Source organism: Dendropsophus ebraccatus, chromosome 3 (genome assembly GCF_027789765.1).
Source record: "Dendropsophus ebraccatus isolate aDenEbr1 chromosome 3, aDenEbr1.pat, whole genome shotgun sequence".
Taxonomy (NCBI): Eukaryota; Metazoa; Chordata; class Amphibia; order Anura; family Hylidae; genus Dendropsophus; species Dendropsophus ebraccatus.
In genome coordinates, this window is record NC_091456.1 from 41,766,631 (window position 1) to 41,779,902 (window position 13,272).

At 41.2% G+C, this 13,272-nt stretch overlaps 1 protein-coding gene across 1 annotated transcript in view; it reads right to left on the reverse strand.

Annotated features, from left to right (window-relative positions):
• Positions 1-3,650: 3,650 nt before the first annotated feature.
• The window catches only part of NFATC4 (nuclear factor of activated T cells 4), a 43,302-nt gene continuing 33,680 nt past the window's right edge, over positions 3,651-13,272 (reverse strand). Inside the window, exons 6-10 of the mRNA XM_069961583.1 lie at positions 11,732-11,872; positions 9,593-9,648; positions 8,147-8,273; positions 6,376-7,548; positions 3,651-4,292 (exon numbers count right to left, since the gene is read on the reverse strand). Coding sequence (XP_069817684.1) covers positions 4,237-4,292; positions 6,376-7,548; positions 8,147-8,273; positions 9,593-9,648; positions 11,732-11,872 — 1,553 coding nt within the window. The 3' untranslated portion in view covers positions 3,651-4,236. The remainder of the gene's footprint in view (positions 4,293-6,375; positions 7,549-8,146; positions 8,274-9,592; positions 9,649-11,731; positions 11,873-13,272) is intronic.

Genomic DNA, 13,272 nt, shown 5'->3' on the forward strand with positions numbered 1-13,272 from the left:
CATAGTTTGCATCTATTTTTTATGTGACACTTATTTGTGCCTGTCAGTCTGCATGAATAATAAATTACAACTGGTTTTACAAAAGACAGCCGAGTACATTAAGAAGTAAATCTTAGTATATGTAAAGGGGATGAGAAGAAACCATTAAAATCTCTTTATTGCAATGGGAAGTGTGCTAATAAGGCTAGGTTCACACTGGGTCAGAGGTTCTGTCATAGAAATTTGAAATTACAGGGAAAAAATTGCTGCATGTAGCATTTTTTTTTGTTCCATTAGACTCCTGTAAAGTAATGGACATGAGCGGAAAACTTGACATCCCCCATTAAAGTCTATGGAGTCTATTCGTGTCCATTGGTGCAGCACTCTCTTCGGCTCTATTTGCCAGCCGCAGATGCAGTGTGAACTTAGCCTTAGTATAATATATACTAAAGTAAGTTCAATTTTAGGGTTTTAACACAATATGTTGTCAGTGGGGAACTGGTATGGGGTATGGGGCACTGAGGATAATGGTAAGTCTCTTACCTTCATCCTCAGTGCTGTTAAGTGTGCCCGGTAAGCCATTAGGAGAGCTGGGGAGGTGGCTACTGTTCCCTTTGACCACTGATCCAGGCTTGCCCCCTCCACTGATAATCATTAGAGGCGGCAGGGCTACGCCCCCCAGCTGGGCCGTATTGGTGCTTGGAGGAATGGTATCCATGCCCACAGTGCTCCTAATGGCTTACAAGGCATAATTAACAGCACAGGAATGGCGCTGAAGATGAAGGTAAGAAACACCATCATCTTTAGTGCCCTGTGCTCACTAGGGAGCTATCAGCAGGCTAGATCTGTCTAACCTGCTGATAGTTCCCCTTTAACCACGTAGGTATTATAATGTCTTTTAAGTGCCCCAGTATTCACAGGTTAAAAAGTAAATGGCAATTGTCAGTTTATGAGAAATTAAAGGGGGTTTTTAATTGTTGGCCTCTGCTCAGAATTTGCTATCAATTTCTGATTGCCAACACTCCAAGAACTGTCCAGCAGATCCGCTTCACCATGATGTATAGTACACTGTAAATAGAGCTGGACACATAGAAGCTACTTACCATGGGCTGTATTAGATTGGCAAACTGCTTCCTGATACAAACCCTGATGTCCCATATTTGTGCCCAGGATACTCCTATTTGTGCTAACAAAGCCTCCCAAGGGAGGAAACTGAGTATTTGGTGATGTCTGTGCATTCCATACTTCAGGAAGACAGTCACCTTTCATAGCTTAAAGGGGTTTTCCCATTAACTTACTTGTCTCCTATCCACAGGATAGGGGACATGAAAGAGATCACGGGGGTCAACCTCAGAGCCCCCCTGTGATCTTCAGATGCAATAAATAGAGCTGTGGGTTACATGCTGACCAACGGCTGTATTCAAGACAAAGGAGATGGGGGCTAAACTGAAGATTGCCAGGGGGCACGGAGGTCGGACCCCCACATTTTCTTACTTGTCCCCTATCCTCTGGATGGGGGACAAATAAGTTTTAATTGGAAAACCCCTTTAATTGGAAAACAAGCTTTGGTAAAATGAAAGGTCTAGAGATGCTTATGAATTATGAACACTGTTTCACTATTAGACATGAGCGAAAATGTATGGGCTGCATCCATGTTTACCAGCCAGTGCTCAGGCTGCATCCACATTCTCCAGGCAGCGGGATTCAAATGGTAATTGTCGGGGTTTGTACAACCTAAACTTTTAAAAAGGTGCGCTCATCTCTGATCACCATCCAAATACTATTAGCCCCAACTACAAGTGTTTGAAGACTATTGGTAATTATACGTTCAATCATATAATGAATTTGGATCATCCCCTGAGATTGTAAGAAGTTATTCATTATTGCATATTCTGCATCCAGTTTTGCATAGTATATGTAGAATATTTCACAAGTGACTGCAGAGTGGAGCCTAAATCGAAGTTTAGAAACACAATGGGATTGGTTTAGTGCTGTTGGCTCTTTGGTATGGCTTCCTGAGTACTTTAGTACAAATACACTGGAAATGCAGGCTACAAAGCAAATAACTACGGAGAAACCTCTGAACAGTTTTCCTCTTCCCAGGGATACCCCGCTCCCATTCCTACCTCTAAGAAGCTTGGTGTTGGAACAGGTATAGCATTTTAAAATACTAGCCTTCCACTATATTCTGACGGTTTGCTATTTATACTAAAAGTGATATGTCTTGTCCTGACTGGGTACTGAGGAACCCCAAGGAACACTGCTGAAATGGTTTAAATGATTATAGGCCATATAGGCCATTACAGTCTTTTGCTTTGACCCACTTAGTCTCCATCATTAGAGATGAGAGAAGCAAATCCAGCAAGCAGCGAATTTAGCAAAAAAATTGATCAGTTAACGGAGCAAATTTTTGCTAAATCTGTTAAAAGAATTTGGAAAAAAAATCACCTGTTAGCCCCCCCCCCCGTGTCCTGTCCTCAAGACACAGCTTGAGCGACAGCTTGCTCAGCCAATGACTGTCCGCGGCGCTGTCTGTTCTCAGTAAGTCAGTGAGTGGAGACTGATAGCCTACTCAGCCAATAACTAAGTGACTAGGAAGGGATAGAACCACAGCCAGTGACTGCCTGAGCGAGCTTGAATTGGCTAAAGACAAAAAAAGGACACTGGGGGAGTGCGGATGAGCATATATAGATTTGTTAAAGGGGTTATCCAGCATTAGAAAAAAATGACCACTTTCTTCCAGAGACAACAGTACTCTTGTCTCCAGAAGACATTCATCTCAATAGAACTGAGTTGCAATACCACACTCTGGAGACAATTGGAGACAAGAGTGGTTCTGTCTCTGGGAGAAAGTGGCCATGTTTTCTTAAACCTGGATAACCCCTTTAAGTTCGGGTCGCGAATTTTGCAAATTTTTGGGGAAAGATTCACAAAGATTGCAAACCAAATTTTTAAATGATTTGCACATCTCTATCCATCATATATTCTCTAGCCTCTCTTCCCTAGATAATCTGTTTAGGTGTTGTATCCTCCTGTGGTGCTATCCTAAAGTGAATAGTGAAGATCGACCTACAGTTCCATACTGTAAAAGAACAGCTTTCTCGGTACAGATCACATATGATTTACAAATATAGACACTGAAAATCTAGCACACAGAAGGTCAGTATAAAGGGAGCACAAATACATAATTGAAATTGGACCAAATGGCATACCAAAGGTATAGGTGTTTGTTATTGCCCCTGGTATCTGCAGCTGAATGGTACAAGGAAGTTACTTGAGATGACCTTCTATATATATATATGTATACCGTATTTTTCGGCGTATAAGGCGACTTAGCGTATAAGACGACCCCTAACTTTTATTTAGATTGTCAGGGGTTCGCCTTATATGCCGGAAAATGTTAACCCCTGCCTGACCGCAGCCCTACTCGGCTGCCGGGAGAGCTTCGGGAGAATGAGAGAGGCTTTGGGAACCCCCGGCGCCTCTCTCATTCTCCCGAAGCTCTCCCAGCAGCTGAGCATCTCTGAGCCTCTCCGATGAGACACTTGGCTGCCCGGGAGAGGTTCCGCGATCTTTCTCTCCAGCGAAGGTAGTGTACGTCACACTGCCTGCGCCGGGAACGGTACTGGAGGTGCAGCGATGCCGGGAACGGGCCCCAGGTGAGTTAAAGGTTTGTTTTTTGTGGTCGCCCCATATGGTGGGGATGGGGCCATTTTTTAGCCCCCCCCCCACCGTATGGGGCTACCATACCTGGCGTATAAGATGACCCCCGACTTCTAAGAAGAATTTTTGGGGTTAAAAATTTGTCTTATATGCTGGAAAATACAATATATATGATATGTGGAACATTTGGACATAGCATATAGCCAAATATTTCACATATAGTGATCGCTCATCAGTGGGGCCAAATCAGTCAAGGAGTCCGAGTGGTTTTCCCTATGCTTCCCTGGTTTGTTTCCCTGTTTTCCACAACCTTGTCTGTGTGCTGTTTGGATGCCCTGAAAAATAAAAGAATGAAGGAATTATATCCTTTTCGTAGTCCTTTGTTGGTAGCCTGAGAGCGGCTAATGTGAAATACATGTTATTTGTTTCAGCCATACGACAGAACGAAATTGTAGAAGACTCTGGTTGAGAAGTCATTTCAGCAAGATTATATCCAGAAGATGATAATTCTTCTGCTGGTCCATGGTTATTGACAGCTGACTGTAAATTGTGGTTTTCCTTATGGAATGGTTATTTTTGAGTCAATGCCATGATTTAATTCTGATGCCTTTCTGGAAAACTGTGCAGGTCCTGACCTATAAATTCACTTACTGTGATGGAAAAAAAAAGAAATAGGATAAACAGTCAGACAGCTAAGCATTTTACACTGCACATAACTTCAAATATTAGCAGGGATGGTGGAAATTTCTTACATGGTTGGAAAAAAACTCTTGTTTATTATTATTTAAAATTCATAGTCATCATTTCTTTTTCTTTTTTAATTTAGAAATGTTATTGGGACCATGGAACCAGCCATATATATTTAATCTTCTTTCAGTAATTTGAAGCAAATTGGGGCTTATTGGTAGAGGACATAAAGTCCTTTTTACCCCATTCTGGACATTTAACACCTCAGGCAGCCAAGATAATTGACAATTACACATTGGACCAGAATTAATAATAATAATAATAATAATAATAATAATAATAATAATAATCTAAACCTTCATGCAATTTTTAAGTCAAAGTGTAATTTGCACATTTATATTAGTGGCTAATAGTGTGACCCAGGCGCAACAGACTTGGGAGCAGCATATGAATTTCAACATATGCAGAGTTTATACATAATACTTGTGTTTTTGTCTACATGTAAATATCACAAGAACTGGAAAGACTATCAGCAGGTTAGAAGAAATGTATCTTGATCCTTAGCGCCCCGATATGGGGAGATATCATTAGGTTAGATTCTTCTAACTTGCTTATAGTTTCCCTTTATGCTACAAATTTCAATAGTAACAACCTATAAAATACAAGCTGGCTGACCTGGTTTGTCTGACATCTTTTGTTGTGTTTGTTTCTTTGTCTGTCCATGCTTTGTGTTTCACGTATTGAGAGTAGGGAACGTCTTCGTGGTTATCCGCAGTCGCCTAGGACTGTCTTGTGGCAAGTAGGCAGGGACAGTGGGCAAGGTCAGCTTAGGGCTCACTGTCTGTGTCTTGTCAGACTGCCTTTGCCATACCTGATCCTAACAGTGGCAATTAAAAAAAGTACCGTGCCACCAACATCCTTGCTCCGGCACCAATCCATTAAGGTAAAAAATAGCAGCAATGTACGTGATTCTACATTTGCTTTAAGCCTGTCTAAAGGCTGTCCAAATTTCTTTGAACTAGATAAAAAATGATCATTTATGGTGGTTCGGTGCTTGAAAATGTATTGGCTGACAGAAATGTATTAGATATTCCTCTAATTATAAACTTTATTATTATACCTGTGGCATGTGACAATTATCACTATTTACTGCTAAAGAGTATTTACAAAATGATAATAGTCTGTAATATATTTAAAGAGGCAACTCGCTGAAGCAGTTTTGCAATATACTCTATAATTTTTGTAAGTTTTCTAAGTTTAAATCAACATTATACATATGGCCACTGAGTGTCTACCTTTATGTCAAATGGTTTTTGCTCCTTACATGCCGATATTTGGTCTATGTATAATTGAATGGGTCATTGAATCAAGAAATGGGCAAAGTAGGCATAGAGGAGTGATTAAAAATTTTATTACTTGTCTTTAATTATACAGACCTAATGTATTGGGAAAATTTTTATTCAAGATAAACTGACATTTTGTAGAAGAGAGAATATTAGGTGAAAAGTATAAAATTGCATGTTATAGAATAAATCAACAATAGAGAAAAAAGGTTGAGGGCACTCACCGTTACATGTGCACAGTCTTTATTCCACATGTAGTCATAAACAAATTTAGCAGATTAAAATGTTATCGAGCATAGACGCCAGACACTCATCAGTGCATGCAGTCACAGCTGTATCGCGTGCATGCGCACTTCATCAGTCTGATAAAGTGCGCATGTGCGTGATACACCTGTGAGTACTGATGCACTGATGAGTGTCTGGCGTCCATGCCCAATATGATTTTAACCTGCTTAATTTGTTTATGACTACACGTGGAATAAAGACTGTGCACATGTAACGGTGATTGCCCTCAACCTTCTTTCTCTATTGTTGATTTGTTGTATACACTACAAAGTTGTTAAACCATGAGGAGAACCTCCATTAAGCACCAATCCACATAGTCCCATCTTGCACTAAAAGCCAAGGACATAAATCAGGTACTGCCAATGAACATATTCTACACTGAAGTTTTCATGTTATAGAATAGCTATTTTGTATTTACCTTCTTCCAGTGTGATCCCCTGGATTGGTATCGGGTGGAAAGGATTTTCAAAAACTTGACCATGTTCCTTTCTCACATCTCCACCATTATTGATGGCAGACTTGGTATATTCTTCCAAACGCTCTTGATAACAGGCATCTTTTTCATTTTGATTTGAGGGCATACACACTACAGTGTCAGAGGTACCCTCCTGAGTAGGAGCTGGAGCACTAGGGATGATTGGGGAAGGAGGAGAAGGGAAGGAAGCAGGATGTGTTGATGGACACAAGGTGGTGAGTTGGGTTGTGCTACAAGGGGACAGGTTTTGGTAGTTTGTAGAAAATGTTTGGGACACACCATCATCTTTACAGGATAGAGATAAATTGGAATTAGGTGTGGAAAACCCTGTATGATTTACTGATCCCATATCATCTAGTTTTGAATTTATCGAATGTACAGGATTGGTGGAGTTGGGGAGTGGGCTTGGAATAAATTGTTGATTCCCTGCACATTGCTCTTTTTTGCTTATTTCTGGAGATGTTGAAGACTGTTTAGAGTGCACTGTATCTATGCTATCAACTTCCCCCAACGTAGTGTATGTTGGAGGAGCACAGGCTGGATATGGCTGATACCCTGGAACGAAATGTGAAGGGGAATTATCAAATTCTAAACTTGGCAATAATGGAGAGGACTGGTAGTTTGGATGAGAACCTGTTCCCCTCTCCTCCAGTTTGCTGTTCGTGTTTAAATGGGGAAGCAAGGATCCACCAAATGTAGTTGAGCATGTAGGATGGGATGAACATGGCTGTGGGGACCAGGGAACTGGACTAGGTGGAAGTGCTGGATTATTTGTTTGATACGGCAAATTTAAAGACATGTCACCACCATTTTCTGGATAAGATGGGGGACATTTCAAGTCAGGAAGCCCTGTTTGGTTAAAATAGCAACCCAAAAAGGAATTGCTGCTTGCACTACAGTCGGGAACTCCCGAGAACATTCTCTCCTGGTGTGGAGAAATGTAATAAGGAGACACCTCCATAGGTGCTTCAGACAAATTTGGGGTTACTGGGGCCACAAATGATGGGGATAGCTCCATGTGGCTAGCATCTAAGGTTATGTGAGATGGAGGAGGCAGTGAAGTGGAAGGAAATCTATGTAATGTCATTTCAGGAATAGGCTCCTCTTTAAATATGACTGAAGGTAAATGATGTAGACATTAGAAGGAAAATAGCAGAAGGTTAGAGTAGATGTAGATGGAAATGAGAAAAAACAACAACAGAATATTAACATTCACTACCTAGGTTCAATAAAATCCTCTTCTTAACATACCAGTAATACCATTATATCTAGTGTATTTTTTAAAAGGATATTCTGCTCAAATAAAACTTTCCATAGGTTGCTGCCCTTGGGGAGAAAATAACAAACAGCCTATTCTTATCTTTCCACCCTCCCTCCTATTACGTCATCTTTGAGTCATGGCTGAAAGATACCGCCTCCACTTCCGAGACGGACTCGTCTCGGGGGTGACAGCCTTCTCAGCCAATCACTGTCTGAGATGGGACCAGCGAATGGCTGAGCAGGCTGTCACCCCTGAGACGAGTCCTTCTCGGAGGTGGAGACGGGATTGTTCAGCTGGAAACCCATACATGACATAGAAGGACACCGGGGGAGCACAGAAAGCTAACAATAGCCTGTTTGTTATGTTCTCCCCAAGGGACGCAACATCTTAAAAGTTTAATTTGAGGGAAATACCCCTTTTAGTCATGCAGTCCTCACAATAACTAGTACTTACTTGGTAGGTAGCGAAAGCTCTGCATAGGACTTCTCTTCCTACGCCCATTGGAAATATAGAAATAGACTTGTAGGGGTCTTGTGATCTCTTTATTACAGTATTCTGGGACTTGCACAGACAGCAGTGACTGCATTTGGGAAAAAATGGCAACACTGACTAAAATAAAGAGAACATCACAAAAAAACTCCTGAAAAAACACAAACATTATATATATATATATATATATATATATATATATATATATATAATTTTTTGGAAAATGTGTGTGACACCAACCTAAAAACAATGAAGACCATGCTGGCAGCGTAAATCAATATACAATACTCTGTCAGCATGTGCCATGAACGAGGGTGACATGTACTGACCTTAATATGAGCCACAGTGGTTATTTCCAGCTTGCAAGAGCTTCTCTTAAAAAGTTTAATTTACATAACATTACCCCTTAGCGCCATAAGATGGCAGCAAAAATATAGATATGTTTCCTATACTGTCTGCTGAAATCTTAGGTGTTGGATTTCTTTTGCTATGGGATAAGCAGACAAAGCTACCAAGAAAACTTTCCACACAGCTCACATTCTGTAGTCTCACTGATTCAAGACCAATTAGTACTTTTTATTACCCCATTTTGGTTATGTTCCCACAACATTTTTTTTTAGGTAAAAAAACCCGGCAGATTTTTTATTATGACGGACATTAATAATGATCATAATCATTATAAATAGCCGTCATTAACAAAAACTGGCCGTTTTTTCACCTAAAAAGACGTTGTGGGAGCACAGCCTAAGGGGTCATTTACACGCTCCATAATCCACGACCCTATGAGCGTGAAGCTGAACATTGGACTCGAAGACCTCCTGGCATCATGTATCAATATGATACCGGGAGAGCTGAACGTGTTTAAATCTTCGCGGGATTGTACTGAAACAGCTGCACAACTTTATCAGTACATTCCTACAAAGATTTAAACACTTTTGGCTCTCACAGCATCATATTGATACATGATGCCAGGAGGTCTGCGAGTCCAATGTTCAGCTTCATGCTCATAGTGTCCGTGGATTATGGAGTGTTTAAATGAATCCTAAATCTGTGTCCATATGCCTGTCTACCAAGCCTAATAATTGGGCATATGGTAGAGATTGCTCAGGCTAGACAAAATATGGTCATATGGTCAAAAATTTCAGAAGATACTGATAGCATATGAGTAAGAGACATGTGAGAATGCAACACTGGTTTTATACCATGTTTAGGATACATGTTTAATATGTACCCATATTTTTATGGACATCAATAGCCACACAACTGCAAATATTTGGGATGTATATTTCTAAAGGTCATGCTAAATGCAATACCTGAATGTGGTGTGAACCTGGCCAAATGTGGGATTTTAATCTCATAAGCAATAAAGTAAATCTAGATTCTCTTCCAACACATAAAGTAGGATTTTACCTCATTGCTCTTTAGTCTGTTTACTTTTGCTTCCTCTTCCCATTGAAGTTTTCCATCTATGAGTAGCAAAGAAGAAAAGGAGAATGTCACTGCAGTAATACCATTCATGAATGTATCCAAATGCACCACTAGCTACATGTGCCTTGACTGATTGTGGATATATAGATGGTACAAGGAAGCAATACATGTTTTGCCCCATCTGGAGGATAAGTGGGTTGCCATCCTGCCAACCAAATGATCACCACAAGTCTTATAGCATATAGACTTGTGGTCTTTGCATAAGCGGAATCTGAAAATGTAGAATCTGCAGCTCCTAGGTAAATGCTATGTGCAATAGATAGGACTCCTATAGACTCCTAATAGAAGAGGAAGACATGTTTATGTGGCTATGCAGTGCTATGCTCCAAGTGAATGGGGTGGAGCTGTAGCACCAGGCACAACTGCATAAAGTTTGTTGTCAGACACTGATCAATAATTTTTCCAATCTTTTATCTTTCAAAGATACTTGTATGCATACACAATTAGGCTATGTTCACACGTCGTAAGAGACCGGCCGTTCTGTGACCCGGACAGGTCACGGAACAGCCGGTCTCTGAAAAGATCATCCCGGCCAGTACTGCAGTATCGGCCGGATGATCTTTATGGCCGCAGAGTTCTGATGCGCACCCTGTACGTAGTTCCATGCGCACCCACATCAGAACTCCCCCCAGCACACTATGAAGCGAGTGGCTGGAGCCGCTGGCTCCACTGTGTTGCACTGACATGGTTCTCTATGGTCGTTATTCAATGAATAGTGGCCGCAGAAAACTGACATATCAGTTGTTTTCGGTGCCGCTAGGGATCCTGGCCGGAGCATATATTATGTATATACTCTCTGGCCGGGATCCTATAAACAGCAATGCAACGTATATTCTCGTAATGATTTTACGAAAATATTCGTTAGGTGAACATAGCCTTACAAATACAAACATTTGCCAGTTGTTTCCCCCTTTCCCCATATTAGCTTGAATATCATATACATGTATCATATGATATCAACTTTATTTCTTATATTATTTATAAAATGTATTAGAACTCAATCTGAAGAAAATGTTTACAAAATATTACAATCTGCTTATCAGGTCCCCAAGGATTGATCCCTACTAAATGCTGTATCCTGGAAAATGATTTGATACCAACAAAAATATGTTTGTGCCCATGGATAGCTGTACCCTGTAGAGCATGGGTCTCAAACTCGCGGCCCTCCAGCTGTTGCAAAACTACAATTCCCATCATGCCTGGGACAGCCAAAGCAAGCTTCGGCTGTCCCAGGCATGATGGGAATTGTAGTTTTGCAACAGCTGGAGGGCCGCGAGTTTGAGACCCCTGCTGTAGAGGTATAATAATAGCATCAGGCTTCTTCCAAAAGAAACACAAACAAACATATTTTAACAGTTACCAGTAAGGCTGGGTTCACACTACGTTTTTGCAATCCGTTTTTTGCAAAAAACGGATGGAAAAAACAGATGCAATTCTGTGCATCTGTTTTGATCCGCTGTTCCATTGACTTCAATTATAAAAAAAAGGATCAATACGGATTGTTTTTTTTTTTTTTTTGATGAGGCCGACCACGTTTTTGTGTCCGTAAAAAAAACAGATTCATTTTTTCCATCCATTTTTCATCCGTTTTTTGCAAGAAACAGATTGCAAAAATGTAGTGTGAACCCAGCCTAAGACTTTAAAACGTTTTTGATCACATTTTATGATAAAAAAAAATTATCTATCTATCTACTGTATCTATCTATCTATCTATCTATCTATCTATATTTCAAGCAAAGTCTGGTGTCACATGTCAAAGAACATTGTAGTTGGAGGACCCGTGAACCATTGGCCATCTCACTAGCTAGGTAGGAGAGACCATTGGCCACCCCACTTCTCTGATGCAACTGCAACCAATGCACCCCCTATGCCAACACCCATAGAAATGCACACAGTGGTTTCCATCCGCAGTAGTAATTCTAAGGCTATGTTCACAGCCCAAAAAATGCCCCTAAAGAATGTCTATACTTATGTCTATCCAATTGAATTCTATTGACTTGTTTTTTTTTACTGTTTACTTACATTCAGTTTTTAAGACCAAATTTGTGGTCAGCATCTTACCTGGTCCCTTCTCTATGAAGACAACTTTTGAGTCAGAAAGGAAGTTGGAGCCGCAGAGCAACAATTCTTCCCGGCCATTGACCGAGCATGCACTGAGACTGTAGTTCTCCACCTGAGGGAGCTCCTGCGCAGAACGTTGAGCTGGAATAAGGAGAGGAAATAAAAGTGTTAAAGTCTAAGCGTTTAGGTATTTTCCATAGTTTCTGACTAAAGAAAATGTATTCCATTCTCTTTTACTAGTACAGTAGGGCTTAGAAATCCCTTGTGTGATAGCAGGGTTTACTAAATTAAGTTTATTTGTCATATGTATTATATACAGTTACCACTCAATGCCAGGAATGGAAAGATAAACATCATGGCAGATTTCTCTGCACGCAAACATGAAAAATTTCCAGTATCAACTTAACTTACATAGCTGTTTAGTGACTAACCTTACATAACTTTACAGCTTTGTATTCTTCACAATTATCCCTAGGATATGGGAGCATGCATTGCATGGAGCCTGTGGTACAGCATATGTAGTCATTATAGATTTGTACTGATTCCCTGGGGTGTATGGATTATACCACTGTAATTCAGTATGGCACCATTGTTTTTTTTAATTAATTTCATTATATTATATTATAATTAAGATTGTATAGGGTTGTCTTCTAGGTGTTCTACCCTTACAAGTGGGTTTTATATACGGAGACAATGTGGAGTTAATTTAGATCATGGTCAGTAAAATTGGCTTACTTAGGGTCCTTTTAGGGTCTGTCCACACGTACAGACTCGCAGCGTAAATCTCTGAACGACCGCTGCGTGTATGTAATTCTGCCGGCCCCTTAACCCCTTCGGCTCGCGCTCTGCTGTGTCTGTATATACATTACCTGTCTCCTGCACGGGGTCCCGGCGTCCTGCTCTCCCGCCAGGCCAATCAGTGTGTTGCCCAGCCGCAGCCACTGATTGGCTGGGCGGGAGAGCAGGACAGCGGGACCCCGTGCAGCGAGGACAGGTAACGTATATACAGACACAGTGGGGTGGGAGCTGAAGGGGTTAAGGGGCCGGCAAAATTACATACACGCAGCGGTCGTTCAGACAGCTGCAAGTATGTAGTGACAGTAAACTGCCAGGACCGGCCAGACTCGCAGCGAGATTTACGCTTCGAGTCTATATGTGTGGACAGACCCTTACACAGAAAGATTATCTGACAGATTATCTGCCAAAGATTTGAAGCCAAAGCCAGGCATGGATTTAAAAAGAGGCGAAATCTCAGTCTTCCCATTATGACCTGATCTCTGATTATAGTCTGTTTCTGGCTTTGACTTCAAATCTTTGGCAGATAATCTGTCAGATAATCTCTCAGTGTAAATGGACCCTAAGGGTTCGTTCACACATACCGCATCCGAGCGGGGAGCAGGTGATGTATAGGCTCCGGTGGCGGGGGGTGCGGGGTTTGTGTTAATGGGGCGGGCATCCTGCTGCGAGTTTGTCTGCCCATAGAGCTTACTAGGCAGGGATCCGCAGCGGGTCTCGCTGCAAATTCGCAGCGAGAAATCCGT